Genomic DNA, 25,020 nt, shown 5'->3' with positions numbered 1-25,020 from the left:
ATGCCACCAATGTAGATTGTGAGGCGAAGAAATAATAATACAACATAAAAGAGCACCACTTTAGGCACTTAATAGCAACTAAATTTCAAAAACAGCAGAATGATATATACACACAGGGGTTCCATCCTTTGTATAGTCTACCCACTTCACCGTGGTAAGCGATGCCTGGCTTCAACAGTATCAAGCATCAAGATAATATTTTCTCTATGTGTTATGTGCAGATTGCCAGCCGTTGTCTAAAGCGTGCCTCTGCTTCTCTCAGGTCTATCCTATGCTGTACTGGGTTCAGGTTCACTGTTATCTGTACTTTACTCCTTCCCAGTCCTACCTGTTTACTGTAGTGCGGAGAGAATTGTAAATGGTATCCCTCTAAAGGGTTTTCTTGCCCACATTTCATTTCATTGACTACAACCATACATTTTATTCCATTCAGTGTACGTGTCAAGTTCTTTTTGTGATATGCTGGGCTGGAATTTGCAAAGGACATTGTCAAAGTCTTGGTAGGAGACTGGTCTCATCTGGCTGGGATGGATGGCGGACAGGTCAGTACCTGGGATGCCTTGGAGGGGGCCCACCACAGCCTCCTGACACATCCGGGCGACGTCCAGTCCTGAAAAGCCCTCTGTCCGCTGGACCAGCAGGCTCACCTCTTTGTCACTGAGGCAATAGTTGTGCTGGGAGAGCAGTTGGCTGATTATCTGGTGCCGAGCAGTGCTGTCGGGTAGGGGGATGAGTAGCCGCTTGGTGAAGTACCTCCTCAGGGACTCGTGGATCTCCTCAGGCTTACTGGTGGAGCAGACCACCAGGACGTGGTCCTCGGCCGAGGTCAGGAGGCTGTCCAGTTGCATGAGGAGCTCGCTCTTGATCCGGTTCACGGGGCTCTCCTCGCTGAGCTGGGCCGACAGCAGCATGTCCACGTCACTGATGAACACCACCGCCGGTTGGCGACACCGAGCCACCAGGAAGGTGGCCTGGATGATCTTATCACCGTCACCTAGCCATTTGGTCACCAGGGCCGAGCCACTGAGCCGCAGGAAGGCAGCGCCCAGCTGGCTGGCCATGCAGCGTCCCAGTAGAGTTCTGCCTGTTCCCTGAGGTCCGAATAGAAGGAGGGTCCGAGGTAATGCGGCAAGTCCACTGAACATGTCTGGCCTTAAAATGGGCCACAGAATCTCTTCTTTAATGGCCGCTTTGGCGACATCCAGACCTGCGATGTCAATCCAGTCCAATGGGGGCCCCTGTTGAAGGATCTCAGTGGTGACCATCTCGACTAGGTTGGCGTCGCTGTTCTTCAGCTGTTCCTCTGCTTGATGGGTGGATGAGGTAGCGGTGCCGATGTCTGACCCTGCTATGGAATGGGAGAGATGCTGTCTGTGCTCTTCACTGTGCTCACTCATGATGGACGAAGCAAACTTTCCAAAGGTCTCGCCTGCTCTCAAACCTCCCACGGAGCCTTTGGTTGATCCGTAGGACGGAGGGGTTAGTGCTCTGCCAGACTGACTGCTAAATTTCCTTTGCTGATCTGATGATATCTGCTTCGTAGGCTTAAATGCTAAAGATGACACCTCAGCATTCCTGTCAAACCCATTCCCTCTGCTTGAGTCAGAGATGCTGTTGTCTGGTATTCTGTACATAGGGCTCTGGGAGGAGCGCTGTTGGTTGTAGTTGAAATTACCATAACTGTCCATATCTCCATGCCCAGTCATGTAGAAAGCTTTTCTTTTCAATGAGTTGGCCGAGCTGCCGTTCAAAGGTGTTGGTGCGATTGGTGTATGATTATGGGACTGGTAAGTGTAGCCAGGGAGTGTGGAGGGAGGTAGGGGAGTGGGGGCTGCGATGCCGGATGGCAGATAGGTAGAGGGTGGGGGGGCTCCCCCAGGGCTATAGCCAGGGGCAACGGCAGTCTGTGGGGGATACCCTGTTGGAGGGTAATTGTAGTTGGAGAGGTTGGGAGACCCTGCGTTGTAGCTGGGCACCAGGGTAGGGGGAGGCGGTGGGGGCGGGGGTGGCGGTTGTAGCAGGCCAGCACTGTGCAAAGGAGAAGGGTGGGGTGAGGGGAGGCCGGGGGTGGTCTGCCCACTGTAACTAGAATGCAGGTAGGAGCCGTTGTAGCCTGTAACGTATTCCTGAGAGGGGAGACCCGAGTGGAGACCGGTAGACGTGTGGCTCCCACAGTTGCTGCTGGAATAGCTGGGCTCGGTCAGGCTGCTGGCCACCCCTGGGGAGCTACCTATGCTAGCCGACAAGTCTGTAGGGGGAAGGGCAGCTGTCATTCCAGCTTTGCTCACAGATATAACATCTGGAGCGCAGTTCATTGGGTAAATCCCCTCCTGCCAGGACTCACTCTCAGACTTGCGTCCATTTAGGAGTCCAGGAGCGCTATCGGAATAGGAGCAGATCAGCGCTCTTTCACTCGGACCCTCTAAAATCCCAGAGTACTTCTCGGCGTATTTCTTCAGCAGATTGGAGGCTGTGAGCGCAGAGATGTCGTCGTTGGCCCAGGCGTACTGATAGGTGCGCTGTAAGTGCCCCCGGTAAGCCTCCACTTTGTGTGCAGGGGAGCGGGTGGTGGAGGAGATGTCAAAGTGCTGCTCCGCCCACTGTGCGTGCTCTGGGGTCCACTGCATCTTTAGGCCTAGACATCCCACAAAAAAAGAGAGAGACATGTCAAACTTACTTATCAAATATCCACCATTGGTTACACTGCAAGGCTGAATAAAGGCATGGGACAATGAATGAGGGAGTTTGTGAAGGTGCTATTCATTCTGGGTTGTGTCAAGTAGCAATGGTTTTTTTGTGTCTTGAAAAAAGAAAGTTGGGAGATTTACTGTGGTGGGAAAAGCTTGTAGAAATAACTCCCACAGCCTAATGCTCCTGAAATCTAAAATATTTCCTATATCTTCATTCAACAAGCTTTCCATGCCAACATAAAACCTACCATACGATAGGCACTACTGACAGCTAACACCATGGGCAGTGTGTGAATCTGGGTCCCAGCACCTGGTTAGCACAGTGTAATGCACCCTACACAGAAGCGAATGACACAGACATTGCAGGTCAGTCTATAATACAACTCTCATCTAAGGCATTGCGAGACAGTTTGAAATTTGCTTGGAGGAGTGCAGCAAAGCAATCTCCCAGGCAGCGCTCTGTTGCTTTCATCACACAAACCCCACAGCCCGGCATGAATTACAACGGCCCGATGTCTGCCCACAGCTTCCCAGTCTACAGGGTAAGAGACGGAAAAAACATGCTCCACTTGTCTCTCTCTCTCTTCCCAGCCTCTCTTTTTATATTGCCTTCAGGGCTCAAGAGGCACCATCAAATTTAATCCTAAACTCTATCTCCATACTGAAAATTGGTTACATTATGCTGTCATCTTAGACTCATCTTGGGATTATCAAAGAAATACTGTATAGCAAGAAAAGTCTGGTGTGATTAGTTTAAAACAAGCACAGGGGGTAGAGAGAGACAAATACACAGACACACAGTGTTTGCACACACACTCGCACAATACGACACCAATCGCTAGTCTGACACTGAAAACCACTGTAAACTATTAATAAGCACATAACCGAACAAGAATCGCAAAATGTTCCATTCCTGCCTGTATTGGTCCGACTCTGACCACACAGTAGAGTACAATACCTAATAATACTCCCAATTGCTCCTGTCCCAGTCAGAGGATTGAGGCAATAAACAGCTAGCATCCAGAGGCGGATTACACTGCACTGTTTGTCTAGTAGACAGAGAAGCATGCGGAATCCCTCCTGACTCCCTCCCGGCCGCCACACCAGACACCAGGAGCTAATTAGCGGGATGATGCTGCGCTAATTGTGTTAATTTACAAGGTTTTAGTCAAAGAGATCCATGCTATGGCTCACACGGCTGTCAGCCTTCCAAGCTAATGATTAAGAAAAGCCCAAGGCAAAGAGCCCTGGTTGGCTGGCTGGCTGGCAGAAACACTGTACTGTACATGCCAGACTGTTCACGGTAAATAAAATGTCTGAGAAAGGAGACTGATCTGAGACACAATACTAATGGCAATACTGTACTATGAACAATATTTAAAAATCACAGAGACATATTTATTGATTAAATAATTGTGTGATTGTGTGCTGAAGAGTGAATATAAAGAGACTGACAACACGTAACGACAAATTGACTGCTTTAAAAGAACAAGCTTCTACCGGTATGTATAAATCCACTATGTACTGTACATTATACTAACTGTATAGTTTCTCAAAGTTATTGGTTGTGACTCCCTTGGGAATTCACAAAGTAACTCTTATTATTGGATCTGCAGACCTTTGTGAGTCAACATTTCTACCACTCCTTATCCTTACACACTAGGTTGTTAGTCCTCTTAGTAAAGCCGGTATTTCTGATGCGTGTGGGTGTGTACAATCTGTACCAATAGAAAATACTAAGGAATTTTAAGTGGTAGAATTTCTCTGCGACAATACGGATTGTACAAAACAACTTCAAACAATGTTCCAATCTCTCAATGCACAATTATAAGAGCTCTAGCTTTGGAAAAGCAACAAGATGGCCCCTCTACTGCAGTAATACTGTAAAAGCAGTTAAAAGTGGTAATCAATACGTATAACACTAGAGACCAGTAGCAACTGTCTCATAGAATACCTATTTTCAAGATGAGTTTTGTCATTTACAAAATGCTGCTGAATATAGCTTTTCTATCACATTCTCTCCTCGCAAAGTGCCACTTCGTACAATTAAAGAGGTGCTCCTTGCAAGTGTACAGACACAAGCACTCTTCCCTGAGTATCTGATACTTCGTAACATAGAAACCCATCAAGTATAGAAAACTATTCTAATTGGCGAGCCATTGAAAATTCACTGAACTGTGAGTTTTGGGAAAATAAAAAAAGGTAACCAATCTGACACAAAAACCCCACCAAATGTGATTACACACACCATGGAGGAAACTAGCATGAACTGTGTTGTAAATATCCATGCATTTCCTCCTAGAGTCAAGACATTGAGATCGTAGATCTCTCACTGTAGGCCAATTGAAAATGCCATAAACATAACATCCTCATCATATTAATCATAATTAAAGTTAATCTTTCTGTATGTTAGACAAATCCAAGGCAAGTCAGGAGTTATACAGAGAATCAGGGTGAGAGGAGAGCTAAAATATATGCAGTATGACAGGATCGAAGAGAGGGTTGGCTAAAATGTATAAAAACATTCAGTGGTTCAGTACATGAACAGCAAACATGCACACACACACACACACACACACACACACACACACACACACACACACCAACTCAAACCAACTACGTGAATACAGATTGCATCTCCTTTAAGGTTTTGTGTTGGTTACAGCCATACTGTAGACATGATTTTCATTTGCATAAAGAGATTGTACTTTTACAATACATTACGTTCAAATAGCCATTATCCATTCTGCATGGAGGTACGTACGGAAATACAACAACATCTAGCGCTTTCTTTCTCTTCCTTGCAATTGGTTGAATTATTGACTGTTCCATTAGAGGAATGTTTAGAGACAGCCTGTGGGCTCAAATTCCACTGATTAGAAAAGATAACTGACAAAAGAGGTATTTTGTAATTTAGCATTCGACTCTATGGGTCAACTTTTCATGCACCATCCCTAAGATCTACAGATATATCCAGGATGATCATTTTTAATAATAATAATAATAATATTCCAAAATCAAGTAGCTTATTAAAAGGTTAAAAATGCTCACACTCTCATTGCAATGGTCAAAAACTGAATTACTCAATGCACATGAATGATCTTATCCAAACCTATGTTACTGTCTGTGGATAATCTAACATTGAAAGTTGTTTTTGCTTTTTTCAAATAATACATGTAGTTGTTCAGGCCACAATCACCATGTTTTATTTATTCTAGAGATTCTAGAGATATCTTATCTTATAAAAATGAGTAAACGTAAAAGGCCAAAATAGTTTGACAAGAGTTGCATGGTGTTTAATTTCTGCTACTGTGATCATCACCAATGAAACAGAGATGCTGACCTTTTTGGGAACTATTAATCTTGGTAGCCTTGGCCGTTTTTAAGCAAACAGGACTGGGCCTCCGCTCTGTCCATCCAATTTCCCAGTGCGTAAATTGGACCGCCGCTTGCACAATTCTCTATTCATTACTGTGCTGCTGAAAGGAAGCACAGAGGTGGCAGAGCGGTTTTCTTTTCCTTTTTTTGTGTTTGCTAGTGTGGTTTGTGTGTGTGTGTATGTGTGTGTGAAAGAGAGAGAGAGAGAGAGAGAGAGAGAGAGAGAGAGAGAGAGAGAGAGAGAGAGAGAGAGAGAGAGAGAGAGAGAGAGAGAGAGAGAGAGAGAGACACACAGAGAGAGAAAAAAACAGAGAGAGAGAGAGAGAGAGAGAGAGAGAGAGAGAGAGAGAGAGAGAGAGAGAGAGAGAGAGAGAGAGAGAGCAATGCCTTCTAGGAGGATTCCCAAGCGTAAATAGTTGGACTTTTCTCCATCTTTTGGGAGTGGGGGATGGGGATGGTCAGGGTAGCTGTCGTAATTGAAACGTGGCCTAATCAGACTCATTACCATTTTCAGCAATTTGCACCACCAAAGATGCTTATTAGGTAACTGTGTTTCATAAGCTGCTCTTTAGAAAACCAACTGTAATGAGCTCTTTAAAGTCAGACTTGAGCATGATTATGCACTGGAAGTGTTTTGCATGGGGCTGAACCAGACTGGTACATTTAGTCATGTACAATGTCATAATTAAGCTGCACAAACTCTGCACTCCACAGCACACAATAGCCACAGCTGAGGCAGGAGACGCACTGAAAAATATTTATAATTACTGATCATTACAGCCCTGGGATTTTCATTTGTGGATGTAAACATAATTATGAGAGCTTTTGCTTTTATAATGCACACACAGACCACTCGATATGACAAGCGTGCAAATACTGCCGACAGACAGTAATTACATTTATAAATAAAAACAAGCTCATATTCATATTCAAATTCACTTGAAATATTTCCAGGCAGGGAGAAACATTGTAATGCAATATGTAGTGGTAATCGGCATAGCAACTGAACCCCATTCATCTCGCATATCAAGTTAAGACCATTTAAACTGAATTTAGAGATCCATGAGGCAGTAATTCCAATGAATCTTTAGACCGCAGGACACCATTTAACCCCTAATTTAGTCAAGATATGCCTTCCTCGGTCACTGTCTTTTTCACTGGTTTAGCTCATACGTTTACCAGCCAGTCTACGCTGTCAATGAATTTGATGGAGGAGAAGTGCTTGAGTGCTTTGTCTGTCAGGGGTTGTGGTGGCGGGGGAGGGGATGGGGGTGGTGGTTTTGGTGGTGGGGGTGGTGGTTTTGGTGGTGGTAGTGGTAGTGGTTGGTGTTTTTCTTTCAGCAGGTCATACCATTTTTCTTCATTCTGATTATTATAACTTATTATTAGTTATAAAGTGTAATAGGACTGTTCCTTATTCCATTTTTAATAACACACATTGCTCAACTCCAGTAGTATACAATTACAAAGCGATTATTAATTGTATATGTAATAACATGTTAATCACAATGTTGTTACCTACTAACTACACAGAGTACAGCAACTTAGCCACCTTACCTCTGGGTATGGTAAAATGATTTCATATTTAAAGCACAATATATCAACTAATTAATTTAAATGTGGTCAGAGAGCAGTTAACATCATAGTGGTGTTTTTGTTGATTTTGGGAATTTGTAGTGAATAAGCTCTTTAACACAATATACTACATTAAAGCTGACCCTTGTAGTGTACAGTATCTTAATGAAGAACAAAAATAGATAATTATTCTAAATCTACTATACCAAAAGCACACCAATAACAGTTTGCAATGAGCAATAAAAAAAATACACATTGAGCAATCAACCTGTCAAAGCTAATTAAAGTAAATGTAGGCTAGGTTTTCACTGGGTAACCATGTGTGATACAGAAGATGAAGTATTTTTGCAGGGGAAGGCTGACATGGTGATGTTCTGTTAACCTCCGTCTGATAACAACATCTGTCAACAGAACAAGCTATGCTAGATACAACTTACAGATTACTGTAAAGTAGAGCATCTTGTAGTCCAAGACCTATGAATGATGTATAACTTGAAATTATTCATAAATGAGATCAACTAAACAGAAAACGTTTGCACTACCTTAGAGTAAGGAGACTATTGTACAGTAACAGATCCCAGGCAGATCCCAAGCCAACGGCCGTCAATGCCTAAACTGAGGAAGATGAGTGCAAATACGCTGCACTTATCTTTAATGTAGTTGCCCTGTCAGTGAAGCAGTCAATTTCCTATGACAAGGCCACTCTTTGTAATCACAGTAATATGCATGATGCTATTCTCAGAGAAGACAGCGCGCAGACGCAGCCTGCTGTGACAGAGCTGTAATCATTTCAATCGGGTAAACACAGATTATTCCTTTCAACGCTGCTACCTCCTTCAGCGATACAATGTGCCTCTCATGCTTTTCCCTCACAGTGCTCTTCCCTCCAGCAGAATATCCCTCAGGGGAGCTGGAGCAGAGACAAGTGTCTCACAGTGGCATTTACCCAGCACATGTGTGCCTGCTAAACAATACAGTAAACACATACAGGTCTCCAAGTCTCCAATACAATTGAGTTGTACCCGACTGTATCCAGCAGCTTTTATTTATACAGTAGCTACCCTCAAGATTAGCTACTTAATTTTAGATGATTTATGTTTAAGCGGGAGCTGTTTACCATTGTGCTTCAGGAAAGCACAAGGACTTTGTTCAAATGTTCTCACGTGAGTCCTACCTGAGAACTGAATCTATTCTACTAAACACAGTGACATTGTCTATGATTTAACTGAAATGTATTTCATTATTGGACCCTGATTCTTTAGTAAGAATATTTTTCTACCCTCCTCTGACCATACAACAGTCAACAAGTTGTTTGTCTTTTGCTTATACTGTAGATGTTGCATGCGGTTTAAAAAAAAACAACAGACCTCAGACATGGCACCATAAAAAAGAAATGTTCTCCATTAAATTATAATTGTGAAAATAAGTGATTATCTTCATCACAACAGATTCAGTGTTTCTTTTTCTGATGACAGTAATAGAGCAAGAAAGGCCTTTTCACCTCCTCCATGGTCATCCATCAGGACGAATAAAATGAGCTAATTATTGAGCCAACAACCAAGAGACAATGCACATTAAATTGTAGTAATTATAAATCATAACGAGCAGTGTTTTCTGATATTAAGTGGCCGGTAAGTACAGTTGATGCATCATATTTCAAGAGCACACACACAATATATGCGAATGACAGCAGGGAGTGTAATGGCTATCCATTATCTTATATTGCTAGTAATAATCATTTTCAAGTGTCTCCTTTCATGAAGGCTGGTCTATTAGAAGCTTGGGACAAAGACAGAACAATCCAAAATCACAATCCAAAGGTCATTTACCTGAAAAAAAAAGTCACAAAGAGGTGACCTTTCAACACTGTAATTTTCTGACTTTCCTAAAGAGAAAAACTATTCAACGTAATGAAAGACATACTGTAGTGTAGAGGATCATGATAAATATTGTACAAAGATTTCACACACACACACGCACACGCACACACACACACACACGCACACGCACACGCACACACACACACACACACACACACACACACACACACACACACACGCATACACACACACACACACACACACACACACACACACACGCACACACACACACACACACACACACACATATAAACACACACTCAGTCTTTGTCCTTTCAATTTGACAGAAAAATATAACCACATCATAATAATTGAAACTGCTTCATGTCAAAATGTTCCATTTTCCGCAGCCTGACTTAAGCCGATTGTGAGGAGTATCAGGACACACAAAGCAGCTTAATCCTGTGGGTAGAGACAAAAGACATGTCCAACAGCCCTCCCTCCATCCCTATCCCCTCCATCCCTATCCCCTCCATCCCTATCCCCTCCATCCCTATCCCCTCCATCCCTATCCCCTCCATCCCCATCCCCTCCATCCCTATCCCCTCCATCCCTATCCCCTCCATCCCTATCCCCTCTGCCCTCCCTCCATCCCTATCCCCTCCATCCCTATCCCCTCCATCCCTATCCCCTCCATCCCTATCCCCTCTGGCAAGACAAGCAGTCAAGAAACCCATGCATGTATGGCACCATTTCCATCCCTGTTCAACTCCTCTGGTACAGATAGCTAATTGATACACCTAGAGCACCTTACGTTATTTTTATGATTGACTGTGCCATCTGTTACATATTTTTGGGGGGAATGTTCAGGCTTTATGTATCTATGCCCATATTGTACTGCACACATTTTTCACCTCTATCAAAAACTATACTGCAATCTTGAAGAGCAATGAAACAACAACATTATGCAGATCCCATACACATAATACATCATATCTTATCCAGCTCTGTGGACTGATATACTGTAGTGAAACTAATATTTCTCTCACAATCACATTCGACTACTTTGTTTGTGATATACAACAATAATCTATCTTCCAGGTTTGTCTCTCTTTGTCTTTGCATGTCACCATAGATGACCACCATAATCCTAAATGGCCTTGCGTGATGACAAAATGGTTGAATCCGTTTATAGACACATGAATGAATGAATGAATGAATGGTCTTTATTGTCATTGATATAGTACAGGTACCATACAACGAAATTTGGGAGGGAGGGCTCCCCTGGTGCTAGGATTTTTTTTTACTAAAAACAAGAAGGGAAAAGAGCTGGTTTACATAAATAAAGGCTATGTACACTATCCACTATACTATACTATACATACATACATGCATTGTCTGAGACTACAAGAACATGAAATCTAGGCTATCTATTCTGAACATTGTAGAGAACTGTATGGTACAACTAAAGCTTAAGTCAGTGGACATCAGGACTCAAACTCCCTGAATAGTCAATACTTAGAATAATTCATCTGGAGATGTCATGAGCAGATGTAAATGTTCACACTCAACTGATCCACAATAAGTATTATGTGTGAGTGAGTGACATGAGCATCATCATAAGGGTTGGGGACAGAGGGTTGGTCATGGTAATCACACCTTAATGGTAAATGAATGACAGGTATGAACTTATACAATGTTTAACATTAGACATTACACAAACAACACACATTGTTGACATTACTATAATCATGTAAATATACCTACTAATTACTACTAACTAACTAAGCTAGTTTATAATGAGCCATTCATAAAGTGGGCTTCTTTACTGTACCAGAATCTGGCTGAAGCTTTCTGTTAACAAGTCTCCATCCTAGGATACTGGAGCGGATTGTCAGAAGAAACCTATCTGAGCTGACATCTGAACTACAGGCAGTATCATAATAACATATTGATCTGTCATTTGTAAACAAACTCACTGGGGCTTATAGGCCCCAAATGGGCTGATAGACCATGCGATCGTAGAATACGACTGAATGTGCAAACTGTGCACAAAACGTCTACTCTACTCGCAACACTTACTGAACATATTCAATTCATAAGATTGTATACTAAATGTTAGTTTTTTTTTACATACTAGACTAGATGTTAAAATATGTTCATTTTATTTGGAAAAAAGTTGTTCTATCTATACTGTTTAAATCTGTGTATCCTTAAAATGATTGGCTATTCATACTGTGTTGTACATACAGCGTGTCCCCATGGCTTTTTGTCCCAGATTATAATGATGATTAGATGAACTTTATAGACTTGGGGAGAAACAAGCGTCTTGTATTTGCCATTTTCTCCTGTAATACAGTTAATCATGAGGTTGAGGGCATTTGTGAGCCGCCATTGTTACGTCCCAGTGATGCTCATTAAACCCTGACTCTCGAGGCCAAGAGACACACACGGCAACCTCTTCCATTTCAACTCTAAGTAGAGCTAAATCCTCACACATGCTAAATCAACAGCACTCAACACACACGCTGAGAACAATAACATGTTCCTCACATGAAACGTAATGGAATTATACAATATTTTTCAGCGGGATACAATGCAGCACAAAGCCGATTAATTATGTTTTAACTCAAAGAATATTGGTTACAGTGTACTCGACAAAGTAGTGTTAAAACTTGCTTAACCACAGAGACATTTTGAAATTGAAACCGTGGTTTTGCAAGTCTCTGTAAACTCTGTTGGAGGATGGCTACTCTTCCTCTCTAGGGATCACTTACACACTTCAAAGGAGAAGGGCTGAGGACTGCGACCTTGCTACATGAAGGCTCATTGACCAAAACCCACTCTTTCACCAACATACCCATTCCCAAAAGTCCAATCCCCCCAAGGATGTCTCCAATAAAGATAGAACTGGTGGAGAAAAATTACGAGGAGGAAAGAGAGTGTTGTGGTTGGGTTCTGGGCTCTTATCACATTTACCACTTATCTGATTTTTACTGCATGGCAGCAATTTAATGGCACCAGGACGCATCATCTGATTTACAAACCAATAGGCCTGGCCCCATTGGAAATTAACAGATTACCTTGTTCACTGGTCCGATTCACAACTGTGATTACTTCACACATCCACCCATTACACGTTACAACAGACTAAAACTGTTTGTGAGAGAGGATATGCCAGGGGATAATCTGATTCCTGACAACGGAATGATGATGTAGGACATCGGGCTAAAGGAAAGGGAGTATCGATTTTTTTTTTTACAATGTGATTGGCCAAGAAGTATTCCAGCCGTTCCGATATCCACAATATCAGCACTGCTAGCTCCTCAATTTCATTTGCAAGATGTATAGCCTACATACGCCATAAACACTCAACATTCAATTGTAGCTTAAAAAAATAATAAGAAAAAGATTCCAATTATTAAAACGTTGCTAGACTAATGGAAGGATTCTCACAATAATGGATCATTCATGATTGTTTTTGGCATCATTATGCTGCTACACACCTAAAAATCTGGCTAGCTAGCTTGTATAAAACAACCAGGTAGAGATTTGTTTACTGGATTGGCATACCAATGATATTAGACCATACGTTCCAGAATGATCAACCAACCAACCTCCGTCCCAAACACGGTGATAGTTTTATGAGCTACTTTTATAGGCGCAGGTTATAACCAATACAATATGTCATGGGAAAAAAAACAACACTTGAACCATTGCTTGTTGTCAGAATTGTTGATGTTGGTGTAAACCTGTTGTATAAAAGCAATAACACTCAAGGGGGTGCTATATCAAAGGTGTCAGAACGGCTGTGTTGGTCGACATCATAGCCATTTTGATGTCCACGATATAGCACACATTCTCATGTGTTATTGCTTAAGTTTAGCACTACTTTTCACACCGCTATGTTCCAAGGCCCTTCACAATCTGACAAAAGCAGGTGGAGAAATGGACCAATAATGTCATTCCGCAAAAACAACCTAAATACGGTAACAGCATACTGTAAGTGCAGACCGTACTATCTATTAAAGGGAAACTTAACTAATTTTAACATCACATTCAGTATATCCAGCACCCTATTAGTGTCTTCATATATAAAAACAGCGATTTTCTATGTTCTGTAGTCAAAGAGATACAATAAAGATCCTAAGGAAATTACATATAAAATAAAATATATATATCATTCAGTTATTTATCAGGAGTCAGGAACTACAATGAGTTTCCAACCAGTGGGAGTGTGTTTGTGGCTGTAGTTTTGAAAATTAATTAATTCCTTCTGTTTTTTTTACCCCCAATCATATTTTTGTATTGTTTGGACTACAGAACATATTCACATGTAGACACTGTTATGGTGCTGGAGATAATTAACGTAATGTTAAAAATGGGTAAACTGTCCCTTTAATACATAGACACAAAATGACAATAGACACAAAATGACAATCATACAGTACATTTACTCTCCTGGGCATTTTCTGATTCATCAACGCTCCACGTAGACCTCTTGTAACAGACATTTCAGCAGTGGCTGTCTGAATTTCAAGCATCAGGACGTCTCTTTAGTGCCTTAGTGCCAGACTGGGGTGTGTTATTTCTGCTAGGTGCTCTGCAAACACAGTATACACAATCCACTGAAACACTAAAGCACAACCCTCTGGTCAGCAGCTCCCTTCATCTAAAGAAATGCATCAGCACCCGAACCATGTGAAACACAATACTGCTAACTCATCTTTCCCTCTGCAAGGGGGACGAACGCTTGCCTGATATTTTAAGTGAGTCCAGCTCCAGCATAACGAAAATACAACAGAGCTGTTTGAAAAATCTTCTATGAAATGACAAAAGCAAATAAAACATTCCTTGCAACCACACCTGAATCCAACTGGACTAATCCAAATAGACAACACTGCAGTTCATTTGTAGAGAGGGTTTAAACTATCTTCTCACTCAGAGAAATTACAGAAAGTACAATCAAACCAGAGTTCTTTGCTTCTGCTCTTTGTGCTGGTGATGAAAGTAACAATGAAATGGGTGTCTCTTACACAAGGGAAGTCATGGCTATTGTTTTATTCAATTACCTTGTATCTTAACGATAATTACGGGTCCCAATAAAACAGTAATTGAAAATATCTGATTAAACGAACCAAGAAAGGATCTTTGTCTGTAGCCGTGACTAACTCCCCTGAAGCTTTCTATGGTCACTATCGACTGCTAGTCTAGACTAAAAGAAGGGTCACTTCTCCAACACAGGCCAGACAAAAGGTGAAATGAGACAACTGAAGCAATCTTAGGTCAATATGAAATAGAAATCTCTCAGCTATACTGTAATAAAGTTACTGAAGTGAAGGAGTGAAACTATAGAGGGGAACTTTACAAGGAAAGAGCGAGTGTCTGAGAGATTGGTTCGCCCACCGGTACACCTCGGGCTGTGAGGGCTGTGTGGAGAAGTGAGTACTGCACCACAGAATCTGGTGACTACATGTCAATCAACATACTTGTTGTTGGGTACTGTACAGTTTGTACTGTACTTAATTGAACACTTAACAATAAATTGCTCTTATACCAATATAGCAATGCTGTAATAACTCTGGCGACACAAAGCATCTTGCAGACTGGCAAACATAAGCAGTGTAAATGTGTTGGATTTCTCAGACACTAAGCTATAAGGGGCCAATTACAAAACAACATGGTTGTTCCTTATCATTGCTAGAATGCAATCAATCAACTCTAATTAAGAGGCTAATTCAAGTGAGTGAGGTTGATTTTAACTCTCTACCTACATTTGAGCTCTTATCAGTATTTACACTTGGGCATTGCACTCACAGGGTGAATTGACAGAATGTTTCTGGAAAATCTCAAGGCACATCCAGAACATCGCATTGCATTAGTTTCCAAATCATGTAATTATCTACCAATCTCTGAAATAGTGAAAAGGCTAACCCATGGGACTACAACTACTGGAGATTTTGTACATAGTACAGCCTTCTCTTGCTTCTTGTAACAGGACACAATGAGATATTGGTACAACAGTTTGGTTCACATTCACCACAGGCTCTATAGGTTCCCTGGTCATTGGTCAGCCTAATGGTCAGAAATGGAGGCCATTGGCAGTAAACTGCTGATTGGGGTGCTGCTGGTGGTGGCTGTGTGGAGCATGACAGCACCCAATAAGGGCCACTGTAAACCAGTGTGGGCAGTGTTGATGAGAGGGAGGAGACGGCCCACAATGAGGACAGTGATTTGGAGGAAATGAGGCAAGAAAGGCAGTGGAAAGAAAATGTTCCAGAACATTCCTTAGCACATTGTGGTACAGTATGACTGCAGGAAAAAGCTCATATGGGTCAGAATTCTGTATTCTGGTGAAACCCACTGTAGTTTAGTGGAGAGACGATGGTTACCAATGACAGTTTGGAGGTGTGGTAATAGTAACCTATGACTGTAATTTCTAAACAGGTGCGGATAACTTGTTACTGTACCATAATCCATTATAACTTCTGTGAATTTGCTCTCATACAAATGTGACAGCACTTGAAGAGCATTTGAGCAGCATTGAACATTGTTCCAACACACCAGAATGACCTTTCCTGATTACTACTTTAAGTGAAACACAAAGCGCTACACAGACTGACAATACTCCATTAAGTGGATGGCGGTGTACAGTTATTTATGTGGTTTAAGTAACGATTGAATCTGAATGTGCTGCATTTGCATGTTCTGTGTTCTCCCAATTAAAAGCTAATTAATTAGACACAATTATATTAAGAAACAAATCCCACTCATCAATATACACAACCTAAGGTCACCCATTGCTCAAATGTGAATTGGCTATTCGCATCATGTGGACCTAAAAATAGCACAATAGCACTATTAGCGCTTGGAATAAACAGCCTGGCATGGACTTGTTCCAAGGTGCAGGAACTCATCAGCGCTTATAGATTTTTTTTTCTTCTGAAGGCAGACAGGCAAAGACACCAATCAACATGCCTCAGTCATGTACACTCAGTGGCTTCACGTATGGAAAAGGACAAGCAATGAGATTCACTTCATCACAGATAGCTCATCGTCCAAGCGAGCCTGAGACCTCACCTGGTACAATCATATTTAAATGATAATCAACTACAGATACAGTTCTTCATCCAGAAGACAATTCTGTGCCATCTAATTAAAGGCAAAGCTTTGAACTGCCCTCCATCCCTCTCTGTCATGGCCAGTTTAGGTTGTTGCAACAGATTGCAACAAAACCCATTAATGATTTAATGCAAAATCATAACATTAACCAAACAGGAAAACAGAAAATGTACTTTAAATAAGTTACTAATTCAGAATGTTATCAAGAGTCATCCATCACGCATTTCATTATGTAAGTTTGTTTTGGATCATAAGTAGCTCAGAGTAACCTTTCCATAGAAGTCAAAGCTAGCAAGCTACAGTACACTGCCTGCAATGCCTGCTGTGTGAAGAGATTTAGAGAAATAGCAGTTGACATTGAGGTTGTAATGTTGGAGGAACAGACGTAGACGTTCCTTTGGAAATGAAAATATTCCTTGTGAGTTTTAAGAGGAATTGGTTAGTTTACCAACTCAGTTTAGCAATGGGTGACTTTACTTTTGCGGTCCTACTTCAATAGCTAGTTTGCAGAGTTGCCTAGTAACAGAGATTCGCGGCACGGTCTTCGTGAAACATTTAATTATTTCTTTCTTTCATGAAAATCTGGTTAGTTCTGTTTTTATTCGACTGAGCACTCAAGGCTGTGGGATGTTGTGAAGGTACTCCACTCCACCTAGTGCCTAACAACGCCCCCTAGTCGTGCCAATTATCATCATATTCCATCGGTCTCTAGTGTATTATCGCCTTATGAAGAAGAGTTAAAGTATATCAACACGATCCCTTTTTACCGCCATCTTTGACCCAGTGTTCACTTTTTGTAGGCCAACATTTTGAGTACATTAAAGTACTGTACGTCAACTCCTGTACTTTAGATTGGAAGCTTGTTACGGAGAGAAAAGATTGCGAGACCCTGATGACTAAAATAGGCAAAGACTATTACAAAGATTTATTCATTCCCTTTTGGCTCAGTTGCAGGCTGTGTGCATAATGTTTTACAAATCTTCTTTTGGCTGCCATGAGTTCCCTAGATGAATAGTCAACAGCACAGGTCTTGAGTACCGCTACACTCTGCACGGGGCGATCACAGCGCTGTTCATTTGGGTATGCATGAAATAACAATAACCTACTGGGAGCATTCCAAGTTTCAAACACTTAGGGTCAAACACACAAGCAGATTCCACATGTGCAGCCTGCGGCCACTGGGGTCTGGAATCCACATCCCTTCAGGCTGGATGACGTTGCATGTTCTATTTCCAGAGTGAGGGTTGAAGTGAGGCTGCTGGGAGTGTAACACTGACCCACATGACCCCTGACCTAGAAAAGCTGCCTGGAGCGCCACACACCAAAAAATCTCACTCCTTTGCAATTATTAGGAATGGCCTTTCAAAGAGATATCCAACCTTTACACATAGCCTGCATCTTTTCATGCCAAATGATTTGCATCCTTTTTATTCATATCTTTGACTTGTCAATGTATTCAGCACGGTTGTGAAGCTTGATGTTTTCTCTCTGAGGTCCTGGGTGGAGAAGGAGAAGGGAAGCCGAAGGAGCCAGGCTGCTTTACTTTCAGCCCTAGTGTCTACGGGCCACGTGTCTCCAGTCATCTGTCACTAGTTTACATACATACAATGACACCTCCTCTCTCCATGGGTACCCGTTGTCACCACATGGCCAGCAGCAGAGGCAGACTGGGTGCTGGATGGGTCTCCCCAGGTACCTCCGGAGAGCCACATTAGGCCTCAGTGACTGACTGACAGGCACACACACACACACACACACACACACACACACACACACACACACACATGTGCGCACACACACACGCAGGCACACACACAAGGCCTGCCATGCACGTATCGTTCCCTGTCCAGGCACTCACTCCTCCTACAGTACACTAGCCCACTTCCTCCCAAGGCACGGAGGATTTTGCATAAAACGGTGGCTTTGCTCTACATAAATTTTGTCAGACACAAAACTATTTTTCACCTCTCTAGCCTCTCCATGCTACATGAGGCTTTTGGAATGAATAATGGAAACAACAGAGCGGAGGGCTCCTGGGATACATTTAAAGATGTGGGAGAGTACAGGATGCAGTCAGGATTTGGAAATAGAGTGAAATCTGCATGTGCTGAAAAAATTATAAAAAACGACTAATGTTCCATGAAATATCGACATGATGCAATAAATAGTATATGAGTAATAACCTCTCTTTAATGACTAATTCCTGTAACATTACATAATTCGAACACATTTTCATTTATATCGTGTTACTACGTTAAACACACAAAACTGAGTTGTAAATCCCCAACGCAACACCCCCGGACTGAGAAGTAGGTTTTTGGTGTTGGCTCTGTGTGGGTTTGATACACACATAAAATAAAGACTATATAAACAATATTAGTACATGAGATCAGTGTACATTTGGGAAACTACTCCCAAAAGGGAGGCATGTCCCTTGTCTGCTCTGCGTCGACTCCCGGGCTCCAGGCGCCAACTTAATAGAAAATCTCAGTGCACAAAAATACAAGCCTTTCCCTTTTCTAAGGACAAAATTAAAACAATGTCTGGCTTTATCGTTTATCAGCAAATCGTTGATTTGGTATTTCCACCTCCCTCCCCTGAGTCCAGGGAATCTAAGTGAACAAGAGAGCATAGAACAGTGCTCCGTAACAGCTATTTTAGACCATGCAAAGTCAACACGACTCCCTGAGGTGATTTCCTGATAATGAACACAAAAGAAGTGTCAACCTTCATAAGGCTCCAGGATGATGCTGAACTCTTTATGAGGACTCGTTTTTTTTCTCCTCTTTTAAATTAATCTAATTCCATGTGGACACTAAGAAGGACCGTCAAATAGGCCACACACTAAACAAGCCTTTGCAAATCCTAGGCTATCCGTTCCTGACAGACACGGGAGACCCTGTCTTTGTTTGAGAACGGAAAAGACCCTTTCATCGCCTGATATCAAACATAACTTCTCAAATTGTATCATGATCTAGCTTTCAATAAAATAGGCCACAAAGAAAATTGGTCACATTTATGGCCAATAATGGAAAAACAACACACTTTGCACTGCTGAAAGCAGGGAAGGGCTGTCTGGAGAAGGGCTGTCTACACTAATGTACCCCTGTCCATGTAAAAAGCCCGGCCCAGTGCCAAAGGCAGGATGAGCTAATCACACCACCTACTACCATCATTAGCAACATCTCCTCTAGCCGCCACGGCCAGTAGTGCTCATTCACCCCTGCACTGGTTGATATGATCACGTCACTGTGTCACTGCAGACACACTCAGCCATGCCGGCCGCCGCAGCCTGATGCTTTAAACCTCCATGGCAGTTTACCAGCCCTTCTCCTCTCTACATCTCCCCCTCCCGCAGACAGGAATCAGAGCCATCCTCTCCTCTCGCTGTCCTCGGCACTCAAGGTTCCCTCTGCCAGGGCCTGGCATGCTGCCAACCTGTCAGCCACCCGGCTCCATGGAGGATGAATGAATCACTGGGAACTTAGCGAGGAGTACTGATAGCTCGCATCTCCTATGATCATCTTTCTAATTAAGATCTGACTTTCTTTTATGCGATCTTTAGTGGAACATCAAAATATCAATTTCAGACAATTAGCCAGTCGACGTGATGACTCTATTTAGCATTCCAGAAGGATTTCCAAGACAGAAAAGCAGCCAAAATATTGACTTTCATATTCACGCAAATGCTACCAGCTCTCTTGAATATTAATGTATAACTTTATTCAGACACTCATTTCAATACATTAATTATAGGACTATGGTGTCGTTTGAGTAAGTAATATACCCAATAGAAAGCTGTGCACACAGGTCCAGTGGTTTTACGTGCAAATATCTCTCTGGAAAAGGGTAATTTGTTGTATTTTTGACCAATTAAATGTCTCCCCTGTAATCATAAATTCAAACTGGTAATTAAAAAATTATGGAGGCTGAGTACACATCACCTGTAGATTCTCTCCATGGCTCCATGTAACATTTATGCAAAGTTTATTGGGAAAAATTAACAAAAAGATGTCTTTCAAACACTTAAAGGAAGGAACCACCGTTAAAGGAAGACTGAATTTGTCATGAATAAATAAATGTTCTGACTATACTATACTATTTTCATTCTTAGACATTACTACAGATGTCTCTCAGAATCAGCAGTGTACGTAAATGTGTTTTGTCACAGACTTGTTGAATGTGATCTGCTTGGAAGCTACCAATGATGGTGGCCTCGCTGGCCAGATTTGACAAGACACTCTGTTTTGAGAGTTTTCTCTTATCTTCTTGTGAGATGCTACACTCACTATAGAAAACTCTCCAATGGCATGCAAGGAAGCACTTTGAGCATAACAGGGAAAAAAACACCTGTTATTACCAAGGTTGTTCAACGATAAGCCACATACTGTACTCAAGTGTAATGAACGCAAACAACTTAGAGCTCACAAACTGTCTCATATTAGACATTGTTGTGTAGACCTTAAGTGTTGATGATAGTCCCTGCCTTACAATAACAACGTGGGTATAAAACATACTGGTAATAGATTCTTATTGTGAGATCCTTGCATTCTTGTCCTTGCAAGAATTCTAACATACTGTCAAACTCTGTAATTTCCTTCTCTATACATGAAGCTATAGCTATTTGACAATTTCCAGTGCCGAAAGATTCACAAAGCGGCTCCCTGAATCATCACAGATGAAAGCATTGAAGCACTATTAAGCATTGAAAGTACATCTGAGGCAGGTAGCCCTTCTAAGGAGTCAAAGTTTAAACCAGCAAAATATCTCTTGATATCCTAAATATTTAAAAGACTGAAATGACTTCATAGCGTGGTGAGCTGTCAACCGAAGACAGCTCCATCTGACAGCCAAGTAGTACTGTAGGCACAGCGTGCGTCCTTGGTCTCCCTTGAACTAAAGAGGAGAACATCTCCAATCATTATGGTCATTAGAAATCCAAAGTTTAGCATGTCTAATTAGAATGTAAACAGTGTAATGAGGACATCAGTGATTTAGGCAAACGTCTCTCCGGCTGCCACTAGGGGTATGATAATTACTGAAGCAAATCTATGAATGCACATGAATCTCCTACAAGTCCAGATTAAAAGCCTTAGTGCTAAACCTAGTTTGGGCCACCTGGGGATTGTCTATTCTGGCCAATCCCCAACAGGCACAGGGCTGCCTCAACTCCTTATGAGAGCAGAGACAGCTTCTGTGAAAAGAGATGAAACAAAACCTACATTTCATTGTTTCAAATGGCAAGAAGAAGGGGGTTTGAAGACCAAAAGCTACACCTCATTGAAATCGTTTAAGTGATTTGTATGACATACATGGCCTGAATTAACCACCCTTGCTGTGTGGATTTTGAAAGCATTTTAGGTTATTGGTTAACGGTCACTTAATGAGCCAAATGTACCATAGAGTAGTAAGATTTGTTTAAAGCCTATGATGCATGATGATATTGAGCAGACTAACATGACTTACAGCTCATCTTGCCTTTTTGTGACAAAAATGATAGATATTAAATAGATGAAGACGATAGATACTGTAGATAGTAGCTCTGATCTTTTCTAAAATATGTAGATATTATATATACGAAAATGAGTTTGTAATCTTAAACCAAGATGATCCCCAGAAATGATCCTACTGTAGCACTTAAAGTGCTTAAAGTTTTGCACAAAATTTGTACTCAGCAATGCTTTGTAGCTAGGCCTATATGAAATGTCATACGTCACGGCATGTGGGAAAACTTTTTGGGAGGAGCTAAGAAAATATAATGTATTGCCGAAAATACACATACTTTGACCTAACTGGTAATATTCAGACTTGAATAACTGTGCAATAACATTGTGCAGCTACAGTATGTAATTGATCAGCTAAAAAATGTCAAAATAACTAATGTGGGCCTTTATAGCTCTTAAAGGTCAAGCTGAGGACCTAGCACCTAAAAGTCAAAGATGTATTTCATGATCGGTTTTAGAAATGATTCTCAGTCGTAAAAGTAAACTAATACAATGCTGTAAAGATTCTTAGTTGGACAACTGAGTCTGTTAAGTTAGTCAGTTAATTTTATTCTAATATTAATGTATTTTGTCCAAAGCACTGGTATAAATAACATATGAAGGGTAAGCACAAGCAACTGATAATGGACACATGCATTTCAGAAAATGTTTATGCCATATGCTGTCAGTCAGAACAAAAAAAAAAAGTCTGAGCAGACAGTCCCTGTGTCTAAATGAGATGGTAGAAGGGGGGGTGGGGGTGGGGGGTGGGGTAGGAGGAAGGGGGAGGATGTCAAGGATTCATGGTCCTTCATCTTTGCAGTAGAGCAAACATGTCTCTCAGTATAGCAACAGACAGCTGCCTCCACTTTCTAATGCAGCCCAACTTAGATCACTGAGAGAATTGTCAGCGCACAGAGAAACACACAAAGATAACATAGCAAGCTGCCATGAGGGAGACGAAAGAGACAGAGAGAGAGAGAGAGAGAGAAACAGAGAAAAAGAGAGAGAAAGAGAGGAGAGAGAGAGAGAGGGGGGGGGGGGGTGCAGCTTTGAGAAGAAATGGGATTTGTTCTATTTGCATGAGTCTCGCTCCCTTGGGGGCTCCCTCACTTTTCAGAAGAAAAGCACGAAAGACAACACTTAACATATTTGCTTAAAGATGACAACCCTGTACTGATTTCATTTGAGCACGGCTTTGTCTAGAATTGAGATAGGAGTGAATGGGATTTGTTACAGTTACTGACAAATGTTACTGTCTGTACAGATGAACGTTTCATAAATTTACAACAGCCCTGTAGACCTCCCTGGGGATGTTTACACAGAAGTAACTCAAGTTAGTCACAAGCTTCCTTTAATTGTCACCATTAGAGGACGATAAAAACTGTCAGTCTTATTCATACACATTCCCAGAGGAAATGGCTTTGGTCATATCTTCAACTGAGGCAACTTCTAACCCTCACGTATCATAATACACACTTAAGCTCGCTGAGGGGGAAGGTACGGTTTAGACAGTGGTGGAATTGTGTTGCTTTGGTATAACATGACTAGGTTCTCTCCATGAAAATTGGCTACATAATTGGTCTATGTGAGTAGCAGAGAAGTCTTTGTACATAGAGCATGGTATGGCTCAACCTATAGAGACCACATGGTAAGTTGATGCTACCTTTCTCTGGTACTGTTTTATCATTGGACAAATTGAGTTTCCTAGCATGCACAGTATGAATGAATTATGTTAACAAAAAGCTATTTTTGATCATGGAACTCAATGGAACACAATGCATCTATGCAGAACGGATATAGTTAAATGTGTAATTATAAGTTACAGTAGGCAGGTAGGTACTGTAGCAAAAACAAAACACCTCGAATTGTTATGCTACATTAACTCAGTGTGCAACTTTAATTGATGTGCAATCAGCAGACAAAATAGGTGACAATAAATATAACAATCATTAAGAAGTTTGTGCATGCACATCCAATCCTTTATATGTAACTGATCCTCAGTGAATGTGCCAATAAACAGTATACTATTTTTATGTGCAATAATGCACCAGATCATTATTGTTGTTTGGATTACTCGTCATTTACGACTTATTTTTGCTTAATCCTGGAAATTAACGATGCTGCAAACAATGTGTAACAAAATGGATAATGTAAAGTTGGACTTTTTTATGTGCAATAATTAAACAGTATTCATTTCCAAGGCAGTCACAACAATGTGGATTCAGTGAAAAACTAAATATATTAATAATAAGTGTGGTCACTCGTCACAAGCTACTGTAGGATGGTTTTTGCACCAGTACTATTTGTATCACTATTCGACCATTTACCAAAGTGCTTCCTAAAATGTCAACATGTGAGACTTGAAGAGGGTGATGAAAAGGGGAGGGATCAGCATCTGTCATTAAGCGCACCACAAAACTCAACACCAGGATCCATGTCAACCTCCAGTGTAGATTGCAATCATAAGTGCTACTGAATCAGAAATAAACAGAGCTGTCAACATACACACTGGAGAAGCCAGGGGTTAAATCAGGACTAAAGAAATCACCTACAAGTGTACGGTAGTCCCGGGTGCTGCACTACTTGTAGAACATAGTACACTAAAGGCAACTTGGTCCCAGCTACCTATCTCAGATAGTACTAGGAACCTAAGTTAAGAATATTAAGACCAATCTAAAATATAAGACATGGGACAAGTGTATTGGAAACAGCAGTGATGTATCATTTAGGTTGGTTTACACCATGCAACAGCTTGAGGGGGAATGCTAAATGCAATTAGTTTGTTTCACCAAAAACCATCATGCATGTAGAAAAAACCCAATAAATGATATACATAGTGCCTTAAAAACATATGTTTGATGTTCGCTTTTATGAAAACACATTACAGCAAAACACTCCAACATAATGAAAGTGGTGGTAATGTACATTTTTCAAGTGAGTGATGGAGGC

General features: G+C 41.5%; 1 protein-coding gene across 1 annotated transcript; it reads right to left on the bottom strand.

Annotated features, from left to right (window-relative positions):
- Positions 1–247: 247 nt before the first annotated feature.
- On the bottom strand, positions 248–2,630 carry fign (fidgetin). Its single transcript, XM_080535702.1, has one exon. It carries the CDS (start codon positions 2,625–2,627, stop codon positions 399–401), a length of 2,229 nt encoding a protein of 742 aa, XP_080391828.1. The 5' UTR covers positions 2,628–2,630; the 3' UTR covers positions 248–398.
- Between the last annotated feature and the right edge of the window lie 22,390 nt (positions 2,631–25,020).

The sequence above is a fragment of the Nansenia antarctica genome (genome assembly GCF_963989245.1).
Source record: "Nansenia antarctica genome assembly, chromosome: 7".
NCBI lineage: Eukaryota > Metazoa > Chordata > Actinopteri > Argentiniformes > Microstomatidae > Nansenia > Nansenia antarctica.
This window is presented reverse-complemented; position numbering and strand designations above follow the sequence as displayed.